Source organism: Vidua chalybeata, chromosome 23 (assembly GCF_026979565.1).
Source record: "Vidua chalybeata isolate OUT-0048 chromosome 23, bVidCha1 merged haplotype, whole genome shotgun sequence".
NCBI classification, from domain to species: domain Eukaryota; kingdom Metazoa; phylum Chordata; class Aves; order Passeriformes; family Viduidae; genus Vidua; species Vidua chalybeata.
The window spans coordinates 4,607,309-4,632,589 of NC_071552.1; the positions used below are offsets into that span (position 1 = coordinate 4,607,309).

Sequence of the window (25,281 nt, forward strand, 5' to 3'; positions counted from 1 at the left end):
ATTAAATCAAAGCCAATAACCAGTGCAGAACTGTGAACTAGAAAATAGTGATAAGAATTAGTCACACATTAAAATCCACATCTATAGAGATGCTAGAGAAAGGCACCGATTTAGCAGTGTTTGGGCAGGTGTAAATACATAAAAGTTTAAGGCTAATCAGCACTTAGTATTAAATCTGCAGAAATTTTCACTATATTTATGATTTTGGATGATGTGCTGAGCTGCTGCCATTGGTTTGAGGGGTCAAAACCAAAGAAGAGGGAGCAGTAACAGGTCTGAGGGAAGCCAAGCTAAGAAGCCCTTTCTATTCTACCTGCAAAGGCTCTACCTGCCCCTAATAAATGTGGGTTTCCACTTTTCATTTCACAAGGTCTATCCAGCAAGGAAATGTCTGATTATGGCATAGCAGTTCTACCCCTCTTGGATGATCATGTGCTCTTATAATCAATTTTGTTTGAGCATGGCCATGACACAGCTTCTCGCTCATCACTCAATCTTCCCATCATTTCCTTCACCTTCTGGCAGTGCTTGGATTTAACATCTCAGACTCTCCTTTGCCTCTTCCTGAATTAAGATAAATGCTCACAAAAAAATCAGTAGATAAAAAGACAAGGAATAACACTATCCTGAGGAAATTACTGTACCTGGATATGATTTCATAGAATCACAGAATGATTTGGGTTGGAAGGGGCTACAGGAGACCTGGGGAAGCCCTTTCGATAAGGGCATGGACAAGGGGGAATGGATTTAAACTGAAAGAGGATTAGTTTAGATAGTGGGGAAAAAAAATCTTCCCTTTGAGAGTGGTGAGGCCCTGGCACAGGTTGCCAAGCTGGGGGTGCCCCATCCCTGGAAGTGTCCAAGGTGAGGTTGGACAGGGCTTGAAGCAACCTGAGATAATGGAAGGGTTCCTTGCCCATGGCAAGGGGTAGGACAAGATGGTTTTTAAGATCCCTTCAACCCAAATCATCTTGGGATTCTATGATGAACCCATTCCAGGAGACTGCAGGCCTGAGAGCATATTCGCACATGCATAAGAATCCCATTAACTTCACACTTCATCCATGCCCTGAGTTTTGATGCTAAGACAGCTGAGCATTTCTTTTTCTATATCTTCCCTTTCAGAATGCCAGCACTGGGACTCAGACCTGTGACTTCCCCAAATGCCTCACCATGGCCGTGGGGAATGCGGACAGACCCATGGCCCTGTGGCAGAGTGTGTGGTGGTTGTCTCTGCTTCCTTCACTCTGCCCAGCTGTCTCATCCCATCCTGACTGCCCCCCTGTGTGCCCTGCAGCCCAAATAACAGCCCTAACAAAAAAACCCCAACAAATCTTCACTCCAGCAGTGTAATCAGATGGCCAGACTCCTCTCTGCCTGACCTGCCTGCCAAGAACCCCCCAGCACCCCAAAATGCTCCTGCATACCTGAGAATCCACATCTGGACAATGCCATTTCCTGAGCCAACGATCCTTTGTTTCCAGTCACGAGTTGTGCCACTCCAGAGCACCAAGGCCTCTGGTCCCGATGGCTCTCATATGATTGCATCCCCAAGGAGGGCAACTTCAAGCACGGTGGGGCTGGTACCTGCCCAGGGCATCCTCATCCTCCTCCTCATACAAGGACTGTGCCTCCCTTAAGTGCTCTTCAAGCTCTTTGCAAACCTCCTCACCTCCTCCTCAACACTGACAATGTCCAAATGATGGACAAATCCATCGCCCCTCCAAGGGGGATCACAACTCCCTGGTCAGCTTAGGGGTGGAATGTGAAGGGGAACTGCGGGGACAACGCGGAGGTGGGTTCCCTTTGCTCTATCTCATCACCTCAGAGCTGGCCCTAATGCTCTCCTTCGTTTTTCTCCTCTCTCCTCCATACAGGGCCCGGAGCGGTGCACGATGGTGGCAACGCGGCATCCAGGGTGGCTGCTGGCCTCTGCCTCTGGGCCACCCTCCTTGCTCGCCTCCTTCTCGACTTTTGATAAGGGAGCGGAGGGTCCCGGGAGGCCTCGCCGCACCTCTCCCCCACCGCGGGCTCGGCCGCCGCGCCGCCCGGGGACTCCTCTCCACCGGACGGGCGATGCACCGGAGGACGGGCGGCGGTGCCGAGCGTCCGAGGATGGCCCCGTCTCCCACGTGCCGGGATCGTTCTCGCCGCCGGTTACGCTGTACAGACCCCACCACGTGCCACCAGACTGTCACCCGCCACCATCGCCCCGGGGATGTGGCCTGGCACGGACGGTGCCCCCTGTGGCTGCCTCATCTCCAACACCGGGGGCATGGAGCCGTCGGGGCGGGTGCTGCCCAGAGCCTTCACCGGGATGTCCGTCTCGTCATCTCACTAAGCCGCCTATGCCCAAAAAGACCCCAAGGTTGAAGCCTCCTGGCTCTGCCTTCAGCCCTCTCGGTCCTGAATGTCAGTTCTCGTCGCCAAAGCTCCTCCCTAAGCACCCCGATGTCGCCAGCCCCCCATCACCTGCCTCTGCTCCTGACAGGATGCTTTCTGGCCCTTTGGGAGAGGGTCACCCAACACAACCAGTTGTCCTTCAAGGGTCATGCACTTCCCACTACTCTATTCCAGCTGGCATCGTACCCCTGTGCTTCCCACTAAAACCCCCTCACTCACCTTCCTGAGGACACAAGGCTGCTTTCCCAGGATTGTGAGCCCTGGGGACTGCCACCAGCCCTCCTAGAGACTAGAGCCTTCTTGCTGCATCGGACAGCCAGGCCCTCACTCATTGCTCCAGATCCCTGCCCACTCTGCTGCTGCCCCCCTGATGGCAGAGTCTACCCCATGGCTCTCACCTTGATGCTCTGCCAGCACTTTTTGGGAAGGTTTCTGTGGGCTTGTTTTCCAAGCACTTTCCAACCTGCACAACAAAAGCACAGCATCAGCAGCGTGGGGCAGAGCCTCTGAACAACAGATCGAAGCACCAGCTGACAAGGCCCTTTTGCTACAGCTCTGACGTTCATGACCGTCTGTATCTCTGCCCCTCATGGGGCCCTGAGCTGCAATGTCTTCACTCTGCCTTGTCTCATGCTCATCACGTGTCCCTGCCTGAGGAAAGTCTGATGTGTCTGACCCTGTGGAGGAGGCCTGGGCTCTGTCAATTTGCTGTGCTGGCACAGCAGGGACAAGGATGGCTCCAATGCTCCCTGCTGCAACTTGCCTGTGACACCAAACTAGACGCACCCAGACTCTGCCCTCTCTGCTTATTCTAGCCACCCTGGGAGCTGCCACCCATGGTGGTGGTAGCCATGCCATCTCCCTGCATATGGAATTGTGCTCCTGATAGCCTCGTGCACCATGGACCTCCTTGCCTGGTACATTGTGGCAGCCCTAAGCCTTCTTGTCACTCCATGGCCACCCAGGAAAGCTTTGGTGCCACAGTCTGGGGATGGACACTCCCATCCTGCTCCTGAAAAGTCAAGAGTGGCACCGGAGCCTATTGCTGCAACAGGGAGACTCGACTACAGCAAGGCACTGAGCAAGCACACAGAGTGTCCCCTGTCCTGACCCAGCACCTCCCCGTGCCTTGTCCCTTCCTTCTCCCTCCATAAGTGAGATGACTTAAGAACAAAGGCCACGCACACGCTGTCTTCCCCCTGCAAACTCTGCTGCTGCCCAAGCCTGCTTTCTGTGGCTGCAAGGAAGCTGGGGTGCCAGCCCTCAGCACACAAGATGGAAAAACCACCCTGAGCCAGAGGCCATGATGGGCCACCACCGTGTCCTCTATGCAGCCGTGCCCATCCTCATCCCTGTTCTCAATGGGCTGCCCAGGACCTGCTACAAAATCTCAGTGGATGCTCCTGCCCACCCATCCTGGATGTTCAACATGTACCGTGGCTGATTGACAAAAAACGCCTGGCCCCAGGCAGGGGCTGCCCCAGTGCTGGCCTGAGGCACTGGCTTACCTGGTGGACGGGGATCCAGTACTGCCTGGGTGAGTCCGCGTCCTGCGGTCCCTGTGGTGCTGCTCTGCTTCTCCACTGGCATCCAAGAAAGGTGGCACTGTCAGCGATCTGGGTCCTATCCCATGGCCCCGGGCATGTTTATCACGTGGGGATGGCACTGTCTTCAGCCAGCACGGCAACACGCACATCTTTCCCCACATGCCCGCTCCAAAATACCGTGGGTGCGGGAGACACCTTGCCCTGATGCCTTTACTGCTCCGCACTGCCCCACAACCACCCCCCTCACTGCCACCCCGTGCCCTTTCCTTGATCAGCCCCAAATTTCTCTGTCCCCACAGCAGAAATGCTGCAGAGTCACAGGGCAAGAGGCCACGGCAAATCAGAGAGTGGCGGCGACGAGATGCCACGACGCACACTGAGGCTGGCAGGCCTGGTGCCAGGGCTGCCCCCATCCCATCCTTGTCCCTGGGTCGGGTGGGCTCCCCTGTACCCTGCCGGGACGGCATTCGACTTTCTCGTGCCATGTAACGTGCCATTGTGAGGAACGTGTTGGCTGTCTGAGGCCGGCCCCGCCGCAGCTCTGCCGGGTGGCAGACCCATTTGTGACCACTGCTCTCCATGTTCGGATGCCCGGGGGGTGGCCGGGTGCCCAGGGCGGGGGCAGTGTGGCTCTTGGGTCTCTCCTGCTGATGGCCGTGATGGCCGGCCTTGAGTTTCTGTCGATCATTGTATTCCAAGGGTGGCTATACTACCTGAGATTTGTGCATGTTACATTGTAGTTGTAACCTTTTCTAATTCGGCAAGAATAAGAGATGGTTGTGATTGTGCAGTGTATCAATAAAGTTTGACGAACTTTGTACCTTCGGGGCTTTGCTTCACGGGTCCCGCGCACCCCAGGGAAGGGATGCGGTGCTGGGCACCTGCTGAGCTGAGCTGGGAGGGCTCCTGAGTGCCTGGGACCTCTGCCACTCCTGGGGTCCCACCCAGCACTTGGCTGGACACTCTTTTGATCATCCCCTGTGACAGTGATGCTTGAAGCCCCACAGCTGGGGGCCTGCTACTGTGTGGGCCACCCTTCACCCCATCCATGCATCTCCCCTGGGAATCCACCAGTGAGTGTCGCCTCCTGCCCACCTCTGTCTGCCGATGAGCGATGAGCACGCACCTGTTGACGGAGGCCCTGCAGGGTAAGGACTGTCTTAGTTCTCATCACTCACCTACGTTCCGTGGAAGCAGCGTGATCGGGGGCCTCTTTTCCACGACTGAGACGTTCCTAGTATCTCCTCCATCATCTTGCAACAATGCTCACTCTGACAACTAAACCTGCCCCCATGAAGGGATGCCTGTGCAGACAATGCCCTCACAAGGTTTGCTTCTGTCATCATCTGGCAGTGTGTGACACAGACCAAATGTCTTCATCAAAAGATAAAAACCTTGAGGGCCAGGAGCAGAAGATCCGTGACCCTCAATGTCTCCCTTACATGGCTATAATCTCAGCAGACTGTGCCCATCACTCCCAGGGGATGCCTCACCTTTCCACACCATCAACCAGGAGAAAACATTCAACAAGCTCTTCTAGTGTGAGAACTGCTGCCAGGAGACTGGGGGCAGTGGGACTGTGACATACCATCAGAATTTTGCTCACTTTGAGACCTCCCTTTGTCTTCCCCAGTGTGGGATTGAAAAGCCCAGTCCCAAGAGTTTTTCTCTGAACCCCACAACAAGTAAACAGCTCCATCCCAGCTCTGCTATGAGCTGCTGTGACCTTGCACATCAGGAACATCTCTGCTGTCCCCCTCGAGTGACCCCAGCAGACAGGTAAGTGCTTCCCAAAACTCATCAACCTCCTGAGGGAAGGGATCTGGGAGGGATGTGTCACCTTGCCCACTTTCCTCAATGTCACCTGCAGTGAATCAAGCATTGGTGACCTCCATGGGACACTCTGCTTTGAGCCTCTTCCAAAAACTCCCAATCCATCAGGGAGCCAGGGCTGATTTGATGTAACTACAGGTGCCACAAAGCAACACTTACCCCTTGCATGTGGCCCCTGGGGATCCTGCCACAGTCTGAGCTTCCCTAATGTTTCCCATCTTCCCATGCCAGTTCTGCCTGATACCCAGTGCTGGATGTGCCTCCACTAGAGTGAATACCTACAGATGCCCAAATGCTCCTGCTCATGGCACATCCTGATGCCTCGTCTGCACTGTCCCCATCACAGAGCACAGGGAGGTGATACAGCCCCTCTCTGCCTTATCTGTGATATCCTCCATCTCCCTTTCCTGCCTTGAGAGGGATGTTTCTCCATGGCCATCAGCAACGCCCAACCTGTTCCTAAGGACAAGAACCTCAGCTGCTACATCCAGAGGGAGGGAGGACATATTTCAGACCATGACCTCCATCCCTCCCCAACACCAAGAGACACCCTTACCTATGTCAATAAATTATTACATAAATGCATCCATCGAGCCGCCTCTCTCTCTTTAACTTCCTCTTTGTCTGCTAACTTGGCACTGGACACTCCTTGATCTCTCACCTAGAACACCAAAAAAGTTACAATTACAGAGAGGAGGTGAGGGAGAGAGCCCTGGATCCCTCCCCATTACCCCCAAGCATCTGGGCATTTCCCCTCCTACCAGATTTGCTCTACTGTGGCTGGCTGGTCCAACCTGGGAGTTGCAGGAGCTGCATAAAGACCCAACACCATCGTCTCTGCCATCCTGACCCTGCTACCTGTGCCCAGCTGTCCTGTCCCCACACTCTCAGTACCCTGTCCCTTACTTGGATGTGCCACAAAGCCTGAGTATGGTTCTTCCCTTACCCCATGTCGGTATCACCTGGACACTGCATGTCCCACCTCAAAACAACACCTTCCCATCCTTCTTTTTCATGCTCATCTCTTGGGTTACACCATAGGGTCAAGAAATAAAAAACGCTCACACAAAACGGTGACGCCATCAACAGCAACCAACTTCTGATCCTGCAAATGTGTCAGGTGACCTGAAGAAAGCGGCACCCTGGAGGCTACAGTTGAGGCTGAGGACCAAACTCACTAAGCAACCTTCCAGCATCACCAAAAACCAAGACACTGACCGAGATAAGGCTCCATGGACAGCAAAATGCACCTACACCCAAACAATCCTGCTGTGCTTTGCCTGCATGCACCACTGCATGGGGGACCCTGTTCTCTGCACCCACCTCACATCACTCTCTCTCTCCTTCCCACGCAGGATTCACTTCAGCTGCTCCACAAACATCCCCTGCAATGCCATGCAGCTGGGCTAGAGAGCCACTCTGTGAGCTTAGGGGCACCGAGTGGAGTCCTGAGCAGGGAAATCAGGCACAGCTGTGCCTCAAACTCTATCTACTCACCAAAGCCTTACCTGTGACAGCATTCCTGCTGAGCTCATCGGTAAGGTCCAGGGGTCGTCTTTCCAATGCTCTCCTTGCCTACTGTGGTGACTTGGTGCTCCCACCTGCCACCCCCCCTCCAGCATCCCTCCCCACATCCCTCCCCGTTCCTGGTGGCGCAAGGGGAGAACGCGGAGTGGCCCTGGCCCCCGCGGCAATGAGCACCACAACCAGACGGAGCGGCCACATGGAACAATCGTTTTAATGGATAGGCAGAGAGAGCCCCCTCGCCGCCTGCCTGCCCGCGCCCGGGCCCCCCGCGTGCCCCCCGCCGCCGGCCGCAGGGAAGGAAAGGAAATTGAAGGAGGAAAACCAATTGCAGGAGAAACCCCCGCTGAAATGGACGGCGAGGCAACAGGTCCTGCACCTCAGCAGGGGCCGGTTACTTCGTCTTCTTTTTCTTATTTCTTTCATGTTTTTTTTTTTTATATATATATATATATATACACACACACATACACACGCACACACACACACACACATATACATATATATATATATATATATATATAAAAATATAAAACTGAGCTATATAGATTTCCCTCTGTCCCTCAGCTCGCTTTATTCCACCGCAAAAAGGCCAGGGCCACGCAGCAAAAAGCGACAGAGAGGGGCCCCGGTCCCCTGTGACCCTTTGTCCCCGGAAACCCGAGGGTGGAAAGGCGAGGGGGTTCAGGGATGTGTGGACCGAGACGCTTGTCTCGTTGAGAACCGATACACACCTAACTCCATATACAGCATGCAGTAATGGCAGCGGAAGGACCCTGCTGGGAACTGTGGCTAGAACTCTAACAAAAAAGAAAATTATATATATATATATATGTATATTTATATATACTGTATATATATATCCCATAAAAAGATTCAGTATCTCCCTCCACCTCAACGCGCGGCGAGTGTCGTCTGTGCCCTCGGCAGGAACTGTCCAGACGACCGTTTTTGGGCCGGTTTTGGGGGTGTTTCAGCACAGGACTCCTCCTCCTCCTCCTCCTCGCTGGACTCACAAACCTCCTTGGCTGCTCGCCTCCTCGACAAACAAACTTCTCTCCGCTTGCTCCCCCTCTCTTGGATTGTTTTTTCTTTTCCTCCTTTTTTTTTTTTCCTTTTTTTCCCCCTCTTTTTTTTTGCATTTCTGTTTTTTAGGAACTAAGAGTTCTAGGCTCGTATCAGAAAATACAATTAATAAAATTAACCATGACTCAGAATCCCTTATCATTCACGATGTCCGCGGATGGTATGATGTAAGCGTGGCTCGACGCCGGTCTCCTTCCTCCCTTTCCTTTCGTGGTGGTGTGGTAACTGTTGAAGATCTATATATCTATACATATATATATGTATACATGGAGATATATCTATATATATATGTATATATATTCTGAAACACAAATGGTGGCACAGTCTATGAGAAGACGGGGAAATCTTGGCAAAGGAGAAAACCAGTGTGTCTGGATGGAGGGTCCCACGGGAGGGAGCAGGCGGGCAGCGGCAGTGAAGAGGACAGGGCAGGGGACAAGTGCCACACTCCGATGGCCCCATCCATCCTCTGCGCTGGCCCGTGACAGAGAACGACGAAAACAGGGGGAAAAAGTGGCAGGGGACAAAAACAATAATAGGGTGAAAAGAAAAAAGACTCAGTCGCATTGCATCTTCAGCAGGAAGCCTTGGATTATTAATTTTTTCCCTTTTCTCTCCATTCCAAATTCCCGTTGTGGGTTTTTTTTTTGCGTGTTTTTCCTCTCTCCCCCTCCCCCAGGTGGCCTGGCCGGATACTCTCTCAATTCTTATGATTATTTTCGGAAACGGTGAACACTTCTTCTTTTCTTCCTCTCCTTTCTGCTTGCACTCACTGGCCGTGGTCGTCGCCGCCGCTACTCCGCGGGCCAGCTCTCGGGTCAAAACTGGCGGGCGAGGTGGGCAAGCGGGAGGAGCAGCAGCCACGCGCAGCCGCTTCGCCGCCACGCGCCGTTGTTCCCGTCGTGCACTGCGCCAGGGCCTGCGGGAAGGGACAGGAACGCCCGCCGTGGTTGGTCACAAAGTCAACAAATAGCAGAAACCATGAAATAAAGATTTAAACCAAAAAGAACAATCATGCTATTTGGGGCCCTGGTGGTGTTGCACATGGTGGGATTGCTCTGAGAGTTCTCTGGGTGTCTCCCTCCATCCGTGCTGTCTCAAGACCATGGGAACAGCCATCCCTCACCCCACAAATGCTGATTTTTGTGACAAGATCCTCTGCGGTCAATATTTCAGCCTGAAGTTCCCATCCCAAGCCCGCTTCCTGTGCATCACCACCATCTGACCTCCCTCAGCCCCCTTCATCCTCAAATTCATCCCAGTTTTCCAGCCACACTTGTAGAGGAGATGACAGTTTTTGCCCAGCACATTCTGCCCACCCCAGGGTGACCACCCTGTTGCCCACTAGCATCCCTTGGGAGGGACAGTAACCACCTGCCCACCTTGCAGAGACACCACCAGCAGTTCTACATTGAGGACTTGGTGTTTTGCACCTCTTTAGAGTCTCTGTGGGGCTCAGTATGGGCCCAGACCACCTCAAGGAGATGGGATGAGGAGAGTAGTCAAGAAAAGCCAAGCCCACCCATCTATTGGGACCACAAGAAGTGAGGAGTTCAAAGCTCACTGTGGGAAAAGATGTGGCGGGTGTCTCAGCCAATGGCTTTCACCAAAACACCCTTTTTTTTCACCAAATAGTTGGCCCAGAAGAAGATTAGGGTGGAAAAATACCTCAGGAAGGCATCCATGCTCATGTCCTGTGGAAACAGGGCTGACCACAAGGTCTGATTCACTTTTGAAATCCCAGGATGTGTCCCCTCACTTCAAAACCTGACCAGGGCACTGAGCATCAGTAACCATCTGGTTTCCCACCAGTAACACTCTCCAGTGCATTCAGACACCTCACACCTCACAAATCCAGGTCTCACACGCTACCTCTACAGACATCTACAAGTCATCCCAAGGACTGACCACTTGATTCATCACAAATCAAGCCACCCCAAAATCAAGATGACACTAAGCCAGTTGGCCGGACAGTAAGATTGCACAGCAGAGAGCTGGCTGTCCTCACCAGAAATAACACTAAGAGGGGGAGCAAATGCCTGTCCACCCCTATCTCATCCCATAAAAAAGGCACTAGAAGCATCCCAGAGGAGGGAGGACCTGCCACAAGGCCCAATTACACAGTAGCACTGGGAAAGCAGCCCAAAGACATCCCTGCTGTGCCCCGGCAATGGGGAGGGAGAGGGACACCATGGGATGGGGACAGGCATGCAGAGGTCACAGACCACCACCAGACAGGCACAGGAGGCTGGCAAGGAGGGGGCAGGATGGGAGGGTGGCTAAGAAAGCCCTAATTCATCCCTACACCAGTGAAAGCAATGGGGATGTGGGGCAGGAGATCCAGGGGGTGGGTGTTGTGGCTCCCACTGAGATGAGTTGTGGTGGGAGCCAGAGGGACCCAAGGGGAACAGCAGGGGAAGCACTGGCATTGTGGGGGACCCCCAAATTACTGACCTTTCCAGGGTGTCAGAGCGGTAGTTGTCTCTTCTAAAAATTAAAGAACAAGGGAAAGTTAAGGCAAAAGGGCAATGGAAAGTGCAGGCTCGAGACACCTCCCTCAGCCTGCCCTCGACCTGGGGTGGGAAAACCAGTGGATGGGGTAGAAATGGGATCTGTTGCCCAAATCACACCCTACTGCTGTGGGGCCATGGTCTCCTCATCTCTGAGATGAGATGAATATGGGACCTCAGACCTGGCAAAGCCTGTAGTCTCACCCTGTGCAAAAGGCAAAGCACAGGGGCTGGGATATGGGGATGCAGAGGGTTCAGCTCTCCCCCATCCATCTTGCTAATCCTGCAACATCCCAAAAAGATTTATGGTTTGACAGCCGCCTCTGGGAGCAACATGGACTGTGTGATGGGTGAGAAGCAAAGGGTTGGTTTTTTCTCCAGCTCCACAGAATGATGTGGTTTCCCTGAGCACTCTATCACATCCCAGACAGCACCAAATGAGCCGCTGAATGAGGCGGCCGGTCTGGAATAACGAGTGCTACATGTTAAATAAAGCACTAGTTGACCTCCATGAAAAATTAGATTAAAAAAAGGATTAAAAGATGAACGCTACATTAGCCTCTCGCACAATCCCAAAAAGGCTCATGTCACAGTACCTGCACAGATTAAACCTCCATTTGTGGGGGAAAACCTCCAAAACTCTCAGCTTCAGGGAAAAGGGGCCACTCACAAAATTGTCCCCCAAAACCTCAGAGAAGAGACGTTTCTCATGCACAGGTAGTGCAGCCACTGCATCCACTTCCCTCTTATCTTGCATTAAAGAAATATGTCAATAAATAAAGACATATTAATCCCCAGATTGAAGACACCGGTTGCTTAGGCATGGGTGAGCTCGGCCCTATGATGCTTGGGGCCATCACATTCCTGGTAATTAGGGAGAGGTTGTTCCTGGGGGTGCTGGGGAGCCCTGCAGCAGGAGATGGGGGGCCCTTGCATGTCACAGTCTCCTCAGGGAACTGTCACCCCCCCAAAAGGGGACTCAATTATTAAAGACTGAAGGGATCATTCAATCAATGCAGCCTTTATGGAAATTATGGGTGGTCAAAGGACTTTGATTTCGCTCCCTGATGGTATTCACAGTCAGACCACAAAGCTAAGGGGAGATCATAAAATAAGCTTAGACTTTTGCAGGATGCTTCCCTGCCTCCCACCTGACACTGCCATCACAGCATAAGTCCCACAGACAGGTTAGAACCTGAGGAACCAAGAGCTCTTCAGCAGGGAGATGTCATCTTTACTTTTAGGCTGTTCATCCAGCCTGGATCTGCAGATGCCAAACTGAAGGTCCCCACTAATCAAGAGTTTAACCTCATAAACACATTGGAAGGCTACAACATCACAACTAAGAATGTGGCTCAGGCTATGTTGGGCACTTAGCACGGCCACCCTACGCCTGCAGCACAGGTGAAGCCAGGCCTGGGTGGCTTTGCAGTGCCAGAGGTGCTGGTATCCCTAAAACATGGGGTTATTGGATTACCAGGAAGGCTGGCAGGGAAGAGAACTGAGATAGTTCCTAAGCAATGGTAATGATGGCTTAGCACAAGTGAACCTTCATCACATACAGTTTGGACTTTACTGGGGGAGTGAATGGGTCTGAGCATCCAAGATGGGATGGAACTCCTCTGTAACAGCTCAGGGGAGCCTGGCACAGCTGCCAGTACCAGTGGCAGGGGAGGAAGAGCCTGTCCTGTGATGCCACCCTGACCCCACAGCTGTGGCCCATGGCAAAGCCTGACATCCCCTACCATCCTTAAACAAACTGCTCCCTTGGAATCCATCCAGCCCCTCCCCAAGACATGGACAGCACTTCCCAGGGTCTCCACATGCCTCCCACTGCCCCAGCACACTCCAGAACCCAGAACATACTGTGGAACTGCTCCCTATCCCAAGATGCTTTGTATGGCTGGGGCACAGACTGCCCTGAGGGACGTGGGGACAAGGAAGGCTCATCTGTCACTCTGCTCTGCTCCCTCTGACCGTTCAATACCAAGAGACAAGGAGATGACCAGGCACAACAACTGGGTGGCAAGGAGGAGGACAATGTCAGGGAGAGGTTGGAGGTCCCCAGTCCCCACTTGTCCTGCATGGTTCAGCTACAAGAACCACAGACCCCATACCCCAGCAGGAAAATACCTCCAGGCAGTGCCCAGGGATGAAATCTGTCATCAATTTCTGACTCCTCGAGAGCATAGCCCCCACTCTGGTTTTGCTGCCACCTGAAGAGGTCTGACAAATACGTCAATCAATCACAGCCCTTCCCATCCATGAGCAGTGTCAGCATTGCTCTCATCCCAGCTCCAGCATGCCTGGGAAACAGTCCTGGGACAAGGGTACAAACCTTCTCCTCCTTCCTGCCCTCCACACCTTCCCATCTCCCTTGGCACCTCCAATAAGGATATATCTGCTTGGCAGGAGCAGAAAACATGACCTGGAAGGTGATGGAGCAGGGAGCCTGTTTGTTCTCACATGGCAGTGGGGCAGCAGTGACACTGAGCATCTCTCCTCCCTGCCATTGACACAGGGGGGATGCCTTCACACAAAGGTTCTTCTAGGTACTCATCACAGCAAGAAGATGGAAACCTGCAGCCAGCTCCTAACTTGGTATTCATGGCAGATCCCAAACACAGTGACAAACACCTCTGAATGGTGGGAGACATTGGACCTGAATCAGGAGGCATCTTTGGAGGTTCTCCCCATCCCAAGGACTCACCACAACCTCCAGCCCACATGTCAAGGGCAGAAAGGATCGGCAGCAAATACACATCTCCCCCAAAAGACACGGGAGACCCTTCCCATGTCTCTGCCATCGGTGGTGTCACTGTGAAGCCATTCCCCCTTCCTGGCTGATTCCCTCAGCCCTACTCACCATAGAGGATCATGCTGGCATTGGTGTTCCCTAGCTGGTTGGAGGCTACGCAGGTGTAGTTGCCATAGTCCTGCTCAGAGACGTTGAAGAAAGTCAGTCTGGAGAAGAAGGCTTTGTTCTCCACTTTCAGCCCTTTCTGTCCTTCAGCCAGTCTGGGAGAAAAGAGGAATGGGAGGTCACTGGTTTGACGTCAGGAAGGGAAGTGTCTGCTATTTTCCATACCCAGTTATCCTCTGGTTGTGCCTGTGAGTGGGGACATGGAGCTTGGGAGAAGAGGGAGAGGGGAAGGTATTGGGAGAGATAAGGAAGATGGATGCTGCTCTGTTGGGTCTCCAGCTGCCAGCCCATACCACCCCCATGCTGAACAGAGGCATCCTCACTGCTGCAGAGTCATGGGATGTTGCTGGGACCCTGCCAAATGCTGTGCAGAGAGAGGGATGCTCCCATGCCTGGGGAGGGAATGTGGGAAAGGCTCATTCCCACCCTACACAAGAGCCTGGTTTCCCTCTCATGTCCTCAGTCCTCTCTGCTCTGCAGAATGCCTTCTGTGACCTTCCTCTTCTCTCATCCCTGCATGTCCCCGATGAGTGCTGCAATAAGCACCCATCACAGCAGGGAGGTTTCTCAGCCAGCACAAATGCTGAAGCATTAACCAAGTGCTTGGGCTTCCCTGAACTGGTGTGCCTGTCCTGCTTAGCTCCTGCAGCTCTTACTTGCTAATTCCTCATGGGAAGTGCCGGATTCCCATTATGATCCACGCTGGGTGCTGATCAGGCGGGCTGAGCCCGCTCCTGCCGCTGCTCTGCAGGCCCTCGTGATCTGACCTAGTTCTGAGCGGAGCCTTTCATCTGCCACACAAACATCCACAGCTTTGTACACTCTGCTGCTCCTTTCTTCTCAAACCGGGTGAGGCAGCAGACCCAGACTTCCCTCCAGCTTCTGGAGCATCTTTTTTGGTCAAAATACTCCTCCTTATCAGTGACTACTGTGGCTTGTCCTCTGTTTGGCCACACCATGGCCCCTCTGGGCTTTCCGGGGATAATCAACACAAAAATTGGTTAAAACCCCTTTGCCTGGGGTCAGAGAGAGGCAATTTCTCCAGAGTGGAACCTACCCTCAGCTGTGCTGCTCCACTCCTCATTCCCCAGCTGTGTCCTTGTGCTGTTGCTTTGGCAGGACACAGAAGTTGCTGGTTGATCTAAAAGGTCCATTTTCACCCCAAAGCAGGGCAGGCTGTCTCTGGGGCATAGCAAACCCGGTCTCTTGACTGACACCACATTTCTTTTGCTTTTCCAAGAGCTGCCTTCTGGCCAAAGCATTTAAAGAGATGACAGAGATTTCATCCACTCTTAAGTGCCTGGATTTGTGCTGCCAATATCCATTTTGGACATTATGCTTCACCCAAGCAGGGATTTACCACAACACCTTCAAACAGAGGCACGGGCAGCAACAATCCTCCCCCAGTGGGGACTGAAAGAGGTTCCTGGGAAAATCCCCTTCCACAAATTTGATGAGTTAAATAAAGAGCCTTTAATAGATCCTGGGTGGTGGCAGTTCCAGATGTGGATGCTGGCTGCCTGATGGAATGCCTGGATTTGCCCCAGACAAGCACAACCTGCCTGAGTATTCAAACCAGACTTGTGCCAAGGGTTATGACCCAAAACTGCTGCACTGGGTGCAGTGGGGTCAGTGTCTTCCCCCCTGTTGTGCCCCCCAGGCTCTTACCGCTTGTCATCTTTGTACCACTGGAAGTTGGCGGAGGGGACAGCGGAGGCCTCGCACAGCAGGATGCCCTTCTGCCCCACCGGCACCCCGGTGCTCTTCGCATCCGAGATGTACGGCGGGTCTGCGTGAAGAGGGGAAACCTGGGGTGAACACCCAGCAGCCTTTGGGACTCCTATCTGTCTTGGTTTACAAGGCAGGTGTCTGCCAGGGAAGGCAGAAAAAGCCTCCCTTGGAATGGAGAATGTAAACCCCCTCCCTCCCTCCCTCTGAACTGTTAAAATCGTGAAATCAAGGGGCTCGCTGGCAGATATGGGAATAGGAATAACAGTTCTTTACTAGTATGTGTAATAAAGCAAACAAACAACAACTACGGCATTATCCCTTCCCCTTGCTCCTCAAGATCTCCTTTCTCTCCCTGCACGTGGGTAGGAGCCAAAATCATCTCTGAGCCCATGCTCAGCTCCTGCCACTCTGGTCCTGCTGTCCAGAGGTTTTCAGGTTCATGGGGGTTCTCTTCCAAACACAACAGAACTCCAACTCATGACTGTTACATGTCCAGCTAATGGAGTGACCAGAGAGGGGCTTAGGAGGGCCTTCATGTATGTCTGAACATGAAATATGCTGCCTTCTTCCTCTCTTTCATTTTTTCTAACAGAAAAACCAAAAGTTCTATTTACTGCTCACTTCTCTCCTCTCCTCAGAGGTTATCAGCACAGCATTTCTCCATGGGCAGAAAACCCAGGTTGATGGAGACAGCTGAGGAGGAGGTGGTGGAAAAAAATGGAGCTCGAAAAGAAGAGGAAAATAGGGCAAAACACCACCTGCTCAGAAAAACTGCTGCCGTCTGTCTCGCTCTGCGGCCTTTGTGTGCCTCACTTCCAAGTGCCACTCCCCTGTGGGGCAGCATGGTGACCCTCTCCAGCCCCACCCCTGTCCCCTGACGGCCCCCTGGGACTCACAGTTGACGGTGACTTTGACTCGCTGCACGACGGGCGCTGAGACATCGTTGGAGGCGCTGCACTCGTACTCTCCCGACTGCTCCCGCGTGATTCCCGTGATCTCCAGGTACTCATCCTCGCTGATGAAGCCCACGGCTGCAGAGGCAGAGACAGAGGCTCCTGAGTGATGGGGAGGCACAACAAAGCTGTGCCCACTGGCTGGTCACCATCTGTGAGCATGTCACTGTGCACTAGGACACCCAGCCTGCCGCTCCCAGCCCAGAATGCCCTAGTGCCTGTGCCCCTCCATTCCAAGAAAATCATTGCCAGAAAGGTTTCCGCAAACACTGGACTGCTCCAGCAGCTCTGGCCTCACTGAGAGCATCACTTGCTGGAGATAATGTCCTTGGGGTGCTCAGGGTGGGCAAAGTGGGCAAACCTGCACCCTGCAAAATGACCTGAGCTCATCTCTGCACATCCCCCCTGCTGGGAGATACCTCCAGGCTAACTCAGCTCACATAAACACCCTTCTCTAATTTTTCAGCTTCAGTTAATTCACAGCAAGTCTATTCCCATTAGTGGTGGTGCCAACACCTCCCTTTAGCTGAATCACCTCATCCCTGTGCCACCCAGGCTCATCTCTGGGGGGGGGCGCTGCACTTGTCCCCCTCTTCCCCATCCAGGCTGTTGTGCAACTTCCAACTTCTTGTTTCACTCAAAGCCAGAAAGATGCAATCAGTGTCATTTCCTTCACTCTGGCATCTTTCAGCCCCATTCCTTGCAGGAGCTCTCTTTATTTTGACACACTCCTGGAAAAACATACAGTGCTTGTCTGGCCGGGAGCAGGTTGGGGCACAAGACTCCCCAGGTTCTTCCCCCAAACAAGCAGCAAAAATTACTTTTTACAGCCCCAGAACAGGGACAACTTCTCCCTTTCCTGTTGTTTACATCTCCCCACTGGATCTCCTGCAGCCAGGATGCTGTAATTACTGCACGGAGCATCTCCAAGCCCTGTGTCACACTTAATATTCCTATAAATTTTAAACGGTAGTCCTTGGTACATATGTGTGGCAATTGGTGTCATATTTTAATTAGGCTTGCCCTACACCATCTGAAATTAATAATAGCTCGAATTACCAGTGTAATTTATAAATTAACATTGCTGCAGCATTAGGAAATAAATTAGCTCTGGACAGCTGTTTCTGGGAGTGAGTGCCAATGGCAGAGAGGCCAAGCACAGGTCCCTGGTCCCCAGGGGGATGCCGTGAGCTCGGCCAGCCCTCACTTCCCACCCGGATACTGCTGTCTGTGCCGGCGTGACCTGATGGGCCACAGCTCGCTGCGCTTGACTGGTCAACCGTGTTCATCCTGCTCCTAACAAATGCATGCCAAATCCACACATGGGAGGCTCCCAGCGGGGCACACACCGCTGCATCCCACGGGCTGATGCTTTTATGGCATCTCTTCCCACACTGCAGGAATAGTGTGGTCAGACTCCACCACCCACCATGGAAAGACCCGAGCCAGCACTGATGGTGTTCCTGTAATGCCCTGGAACAGCTCGACACAGTGAGCACCCCAGGCATCTGCCAGGATCCTGCTGCTGCAATCCCAGGTGCCACTATTGTCAACTCAAACTAGTGCAAATATGCTCAGCCGTGATGAAATCCCACCTTGGCTCTCTCTCCCTGCACCAGAACTCGCAGCTGCCACCTCCACACAGCATCCCCAGGACTTTGCGTGTCCACTGCTCCCTGAACCAAGGACCCCATGCATGCACATGTGTATCCTACCTTCCCAGGCTGACCTAACTGGGAAGGCAGCCCCATGAGCTTTGCAAAGGAGTGAAGTGACTTTTCCTGTTGATGAATTGCTGACATCCACCAGTGTCCTCAGCCCTGTGCTGAAATTCCCACCCGAGTGGCTCGTGGTGCAAACCGCTGAGCTCATCAGTACTTAGTGCAACTGAAGGGTGAGATATGAAGGCGTTACCCCAAAATCAATATCCTTTAGAGACAAAAAAATTACAGCTTTACATCCAGCGGCCCTGCAGCACTGCAAAAAAAAAACGAGAGAGGGGGAAAAAAAATTCCTTTTCGTGGCTGACCTAGAATCGGCTTCTCTGTCGCACAGCGCTGCCTGCTGATAAAGTAAGGACACAGCTGGTGGCCTTCAGAAGTTCTGTGCACAAATCTGACTCTGGGCTGTGCAAAGGCTCAGATAACACGGCTTCCCAACTCACCAAAGGCCCTTTCCCAAGTTCCAGAGTCAGCTCATACATGGCAAGAATTAGCTTTTGCCATAGTCAAGCCATAATTGTGTGCCTGGTTTGATCAGGGGGCAAAGCAGCTTGAGTGCATTTTGTTCCCCAGTAAAAGACTTCATTAAAATAACTGTGAGGGTCAGATTTCCACCTGCAAAAGCTCAGGAAATTGGGGGATGAAGGTTTCCTCTGTGCCTGCGTTGCACTGAAGTCTGAGATATGTGCACGGTAATCAGCTGATGGAGAGGCAGAGCCTGAAGTTCAGGAACTCAGGGTCTGGCATCCTGGGAATTTGGCTGCAGCCAAACAGAGCCTGCCCTGGACTGCGACAGGATGCTCTGAACTGGATACAACTCCTATTTCTGTCCTGTGCACAACCTGATGTGAGTCATGCTCAGATGACAATAGCATTAGGGATACCATCCCTGCAAGAGGCTCTGGCCCAGGGATGCCTCCTTAGTGCCAGCTACAGCATCTCAAATATTTAGGTGACATAAAGAGCCCCTGCCAGCTCGTAAAGCAGGTGACACCAGGTGACTAAGACAACACTCCTCTGCCACCTCCTATACAAGTGGCTTTGCAGGAAAACCAGATCCATAAAGCTGCTTCACTCTGTGGGACCACACCCTGGAAGCACCTGGAACTTGAGAATGCTCAGGGCAAGGCTTGAGCAGAGCCCTGCAGTTCCAGGAGCTCTGCCAGAGGTATCAGTCCTTCTCTGCCTGAACTGATGGTGAGAACTTTCAAGGCTGTCTCTGCTTGGGCACAATTAGGAGCTGAAATATTGCAGGAATTAATGGAGAGCTCTCTCATCTCCTCGGGAGCTAGAAAACCAGCACAGCCAGCACCCATCATTATTATTATTAATACTAATAATATAATACAGGCTAGAAATGGAATGGCCGTGGACGACACATAAGTGTAATCCTTGCTCATCAGCCAAGGATGATGAACTAACCCAGTGTGAGCCGGGGAGATGGAAAAGCAGAGCCTGAGTCCTTGTGCTCAGTGAGCAGGAGGCTGCACACAGACCACCCCTCACTATTTGGGACTTGCTCTGCAGATCTCTGTTAAAAGCCTCAGGGAAGGGGAAGTTTGACCATCACGGCAGTGGAGGAGCCACAGAGGAGAGGTCCTGTGGCACGGAGCACCAAGGCAAGCCCAACAGATGGCCAAGCTGTGCTTGGGGTCCCACACAGCATGGATGCAATGAGGTGTGGGCAGATGCCTCCTGCATCCATATTCCTCCCTCCATGCCTTTCTCCTTCCCTCACTTCTCCTTGTTTTCCCATCCTGACTCATCTCCCTTCTGACTCCTCCTCCCCATTTGCTTTCATTGAGCCTCTGACTAGATAATAACTCACCAGAAAGTGAACACATGTTCCCAAATTAATTACATGCCACTGTCCCCTGGCTCACTGTTGCAGCCGTGTTCAGGTCTCTAGGACACTGCTCACAGCTTTCCCTGGCTGAAGGCTGCCTGTGATGCCATTGAAAAAGCTTCCTTGGAGCTCTTACCTGTGTCCATACCAACTCCCTGCACCTCAGATCAAGCTGAGCCAGCCCAGCCACCCAGGGCTGCAAGATTTTCACCTCTAAAGCCCTAAGGCACAAGCTTAACAGTGATCCCACAACAGGTCTGGTCTCTGGGTGCTCAGAGTCTCACCAATGATCCCAAAGCACTGCCCTGCCCTCTACACTGTGCTGCTGCATTTTCCAGGCACTGATCCCAGTGGCCAGGATGAGCCAAAGAAAGAGAATATTTTATGGAGATAATTTTATTAAAATGTTTACAACAATGCAGATATTGACATCTCACTTCAATCAATAGCACAATTTATTGTCCTTCAAGGTGAACATTAAGCCAAGCTGCCCATTAGTCAATATTTACCTCCAAGGTCTATAAATCTTTATACTGGCTTCAGCGGATGTTGACAGCAGCTGATTCCAGATAAGTAAAAGTAAGAGCGTGAAACATTGCTCCTTTTGGAGGTGAAATAGTAACTAGTTAATTACAGTCCCTACAGCAATTCTCAACTATCAATTTATGGCTACTTCTGGCAATAAAAATTAACATTGTGCAGACTCCTGGCTCCGAGTGACGCACTAAACCCGAGAGCCATATATTTCAAACGTCACCCCGATGCGGCGCTGATAGCCATCCTATAACAGTTTATGGTAAATAAATAAAACACACAAAGGTAATAAGAGAATTGTTGGCACCTGAGACCTGCTTCACCTCTCCTTCATGCAGCAGCGAGAGGAAAAGTGCAGGATTGGAGATTGAGTAGAATCAGAGCAGATGGGGAAGTGGGCAGGGAAGAGAACCATCCCAAATGCCCCCAAATCCCTCTCAAAGGAGGCAGGACACAGCCCCAGGTGGGTGGGTAAACGAGAGCTAAGGCTGCCTCCAGTACATGCCTCAGCCAAACTGGGGGATGCACCTGCTTCACCTCTTATTAACCACTATTACCCTCTCCTGATGGCTCAATTAACGTGTAAGGAACAAAGTTCAGGCATTTCTGAAATTCCCTTCCCCATTTTTGTTTGATCAGGTGAATGACCCCAGCTAGGGCAGCTTCTCCTCCATGCACCCCCTCTTTTCAGCCCCCCTGTGCCAGCTCGAAGCTGCCACGCTCCAGTGGACAAAGATTAGGGATAATTAACCTGCTGGAAACCATCCAGCGCAATCATTCAAAAAATGATTTTTTTTTAAGATTTCCCTATTGACCCAGACAAACTCCTTTCTTCCTCTTGTGAATATTGCATCTCTGAACCTCAGGCTCAAGCCCATTTCTATCTGTGACCCCCCCTTAGCTGAGCAGCCCTTTTAGGAAGCACACCTACGTGAGGTACGGGGTACACACCTCCTGTTCTTCATGTTCACAAGCCTTCAGAAGCGGGACCGTCTCCCCAGAAACGGGCACACAGCATATCAGAGTCTGTGTCGTGCTTACACAGGGCCAAGCCACTGTTTTTGAAGTTTCCTGATGACAAGGAAGGAAATCTCTCCTCTGACATGCTTTTCCATGTTAATTAGCATGTTTCCGTGGCCTGATGTTGTGCGAAGCCCCAGGGGATGGTGCACTCGCTGTCTGGCACTGCACAGCACTCAGGGATGTGGGAGCTTGGCAGGAGCTCACTCCACTGCTGCAGTCTGAGGTCCCTCCTCATCCTCATGCCCCAGGGGTGGTGACCGTCACCAGTTGTGTCTGGTGTCACCAAACAGAGAGAAAACATCATGTTTTCCTTACTCAGACCCTTTATTACATAGGGTTTGGGGAACTCTCACAGCTCCTTGTGCACGGCAGCACAGGTTTTGAAGGAGAGGGGTGGCCATAAAATCCTTAACATGAAGTCCTTCTCCTCCACTGGTATCAGTGTCCCCTCCTCCCTGGGGCTGTGGGAGCCTCTCCTTGCCTGTGGCCATGCAGTACTGTGGCTTTTCTTTCCCTTCCAACATTTTGGGGCATAGGTGAGCTGAGGGTGCCTTGAGTTTTGTTCCAAGATACAAGGGAGGACCTGCCCAGGCCTGATTTTGTGCTGACATGAGCACAGGTGACTATTTCTGAAGGTCCCATCTCTGGGACCACAGGGTCAGGACATGGGGATTTTGACAGGCACATCCCAACACGGAGGCGTCAAGAAGGCAGGAAAGACATTCTTCAACTTCTTGCTCAATGCAGAGCTAGAGCTACGACAGGACCCACACTTGTGGCTCCATTTGCTCAGTGTGCCTCTGAGATCACCCTTGGAGGGGATCATATCTCATACAACAACTCTGATATTTACTATTAGGTGGGCACGTGCCACACATCTCACTAGTCACAGGGACAGGTGACCTGCAGAGACATTCCAGATGCCACCACATCTCCTGGTCACTCTGCCTGTGGTCACACAGAGTCAATATATTGGCATTAACTCCAGGGACAGCGAAAGCAAGGCACTGGGGCCCTGAGCAACCTGGTCTAGTGGAAGGTGACCCTGTCCATGTCAGGGCATTGGAATGAGATGGTCTTCACAGTCCCTTCCAACCCAAACCAGTCTCTGACTCCTTGCCGTGCCCTTCCCTGCGGTGTTCTGGGGACACCTGCCCACTCTGCTCGCCCCACCGATGCTATGCAGAGCAGCCAAATCGCCTGAGCCATCCATTACAGCACCATTGTGAAGAGTTTTTAGCTTAAAAGTCCTTGAAAGTTTCCCACTGTGACTCGTTAAACAAGATCTTTTTCACTTTCCCTCTATTCTCCGCTAACAATATTTATACTCATTTCTTTTATTGAAATCTATCTGCCGCCTGTTCTATTAAAGCCACCTGAGTGGCAGCTCCTATTCTCTGGGAGCCTGCAGCCCATCTATTCTCCAGACAATGAGGTACAAGCAGTCTATCTTCTATTGTGCTTCCTGGCCTTCGGCTCTCAAATCTTCCATCTCAAAAAGGCATGTCAGAGACGCCTCCATGCAAAAGATTGGAATCCCGGGTTGTGGGGGCTTCCCAGCGTTGGCTGGGCTTGCTGCCCTCCCTCTCTGGGTGAGCACCTCCAGGGAGATGCTTCTGTGGCACCTGTGATCCCTCAGGGATGTGTCTCCCCCATCCCTGTGCATCCTTAGCGTGGATTGTGGCATCAGCCAGCGCACGGCTCGCTGCTGCCGGGATTTTTGCACGTCTCAGACAACTTATTTGTTACCAGGAATAAAAGAGGAGCATTAAACCTTTTGTTTGCAAGAAGTAGTTCCTTGGGAAATAAATGGATTATGGAAATTAATATTTAAAGAAACAAAACAAAACAACTCAGGGACCAACCACCCTTGAACGAGGCTCTAACTCAGGAGTAAATGAGTCGAATAAAGAATGAGCTCTTTTATTTCAGTGAGAGGGAGAGCTCAGAGGCAGCTCAAGGCTCGGCAAAGTGGCAGCGACTGTCTTCAGCCTCTCCCAGCCTCTGCCTTCTCCTGGGAGGAGGACACTGTCCCCAAGAAAAGGTCCAGAGGGCATGTATTACCCTGTTCGAGCAAATTAGCAATGGCTACAGTTCACAAAGACCTTAAATAGTGTCAGATCTGCAGCAAAGATGGGTGCAGGGCTCATTAGAGGGCTGCTGTTCTTAATGACACCCATTATCACCAGCATGAGCTGGATCCCTTTCTCCTTGGCCCTGGAAAGGCAAGGGTGACCCTTGTGGTGACACTGGGAGGGACTGATGCTCAGCAGAAGCTGTGACTGGCATGGAGCCACTTCCCATGGAGCTTTTCTGCCTCCTTGCAAAAACAAATGCAAAAGGTACATGAAAATCAATGTTGAGGCTGCCACAGAGCCAAGCCCTCTCCAGAGAGCTCCTGAGGAGATAGCATCTCCCAGCAGCTCCTGCCCGGGCACCAACACTGCTCCTGGCACCACTCTTCCTCCCATGGTCTCTTTCACAGCCCAGAGCATTCAGTCAGGTGCCCAACACAAAGTCCTCTCTCCTTCTTTTCCTCACTCCTCCTTCCTCCCTGTGGTTTTTTCCCCGTAGCTGCTTCCAAGGTGAGAGAGGACAGCGTTGCCGGAATGAAAGATTCTCCTGCATGCCCTCTCCCAGCAGCGGCCCTAATTCATTTTTCATGGCCCCTTGCAGTGACAAAAGCCGCTGCTTCTCTCTTGTAAGCGTGCGCCATGCAATAAGTCAAAGCTGATGTGCATTTTCCCCCTGGGTGCCGAAGCTGTGCTTTTGATTTAATTTGTCCTGTTGTTTGGCGCTCAGCCTTTGCTGGTGAGTTCCTCTGGAAAGGTGGGAAGTAGGGCCCCATCCATGTGGAGGGGCTGCCTAACAGATGGGGTACAGTGGGTAGTGGTTAAATAATTTGTTGCAATGCTACCAAGATGTTGGAGAGCGACAGATGCTGCTGGAGAAAATCGCTCAAACACGCATCCTGTTTGTGGGAACGCTGCTCCTCCATTAAATCCTGTCGCAACTTGGCTCCTCTGGAGCTCATCCCATTTCTGGCAGCTTCCTCGCTGGCTCTAGGAGAAGCGATGGTGCACAGGGCTTGGCGAGGAGAGCAAGAACCAAGGTTGCTCCTGCCTGTTTATCTGCAGGTGCTTTGCAAAGAACCTGAAAAAATTCCATGGGAGATCCACCACATCCCTTCCCAGCAACTCCATGTGACCACACTGCTGTGCAGGAGAAAGCATTCCCAACCCCTGCCAAACTCGAGGCACCTTGCTTTCCTCTGGATTTGTGTGAAAAAGAGCTGCTGGCAGCCAGGACCGAAGGGTCCCTCTGGCTGGAAATTTAAACCCCAAGGCTTTCTCCACAGGACAAGCTCTTAAGAAGCAATTGCAATGCAAAGCATTAAATGGCTGTAACCTCGGTTAAGCCGTATTTCAGCCGCATTAGGGAAATATCCCTCAGATGGGAAGCAAGTGGCATAATGGCATTAGAGTAAAAAAATAAGCATCAAGTGTCAGCTAAATCCATCTCCAGTGCTGGCAAGAAGTCATGGGGATCTGGGAAACTTTCCCTTCTCCACACATATCCCAGCAGGCAGCTCATGGCAAGCCCGGACTTTGTTGCTGCCACAACTTTCTGCAAATGGGGGATATTTT

At 52.1% G+C, this 25,281-nt stretch overlaps 2 protein-coding genes across 14 annotated transcripts in view; one reads left to right on the forward strand and one right to left on the reverse strand.

Moving 5' to 3' along the window:
- OPCML (opioid binding protein/cell adhesion molecule like) overlaps window positions 1–4,770 on the forward strand; it is a 337,367-nt gene extending 332,597 nt beyond the window's left edge. For all 10 annotated transcript variants that reach the window (XM_053963647.1, XM_053963651.1, XM_053963654.1 and 7 more), the window contains one exon: window positions 1,878–4,770. In XM_053963647.1, the coding sequence (XP_053819622.1) occupies window positions 1,878–1,978 (101 nt within the window). In that variant the 3' untranslated portion in view covers window positions 1,979–4,770. The remainder of the gene's footprint in view (window positions 1–1,877) is intronic.
- A 2,733-nt stretch (window positions 4,771–7,503) lies between these two features.
- LOC128799329 (protein CEPU-1) overlaps window positions 7,504–25,281 on the reverse strand; it is a 356,251-nt gene continuing 338,473 nt past the window's right edge. For 3 of the 4 annotated variants that reach the window (XM_053963658.1, XM_053963660.1, XM_053963657.1), the window contains 5 exons: window positions 16,454–16,588; window positions 15,495–15,615; window positions 13,770–13,921; window positions 10,848–10,880; window positions 7,504–9,312 (listed from right to left, as the gene is read on the reverse strand). In XM_053963658.1, coding sequence (XP_053819633.1) covers window positions 9,212–9,312; window positions 10,848–10,880; window positions 13,770–13,921; window positions 15,495–15,615; window positions 16,454–16,588 — 542 coding nt within the window. In that variant the 3' untranslated portion in view covers window positions 7,504–9,211. The remainder of the gene's footprint in view (window positions 9,313–10,847; window positions 10,881–13,769; window positions 13,922–15,494; window positions 15,616–16,453; window positions 16,589–25,281) is intronic. The other variant, XM_053963659.1, reaches the window with a different exon arrangement.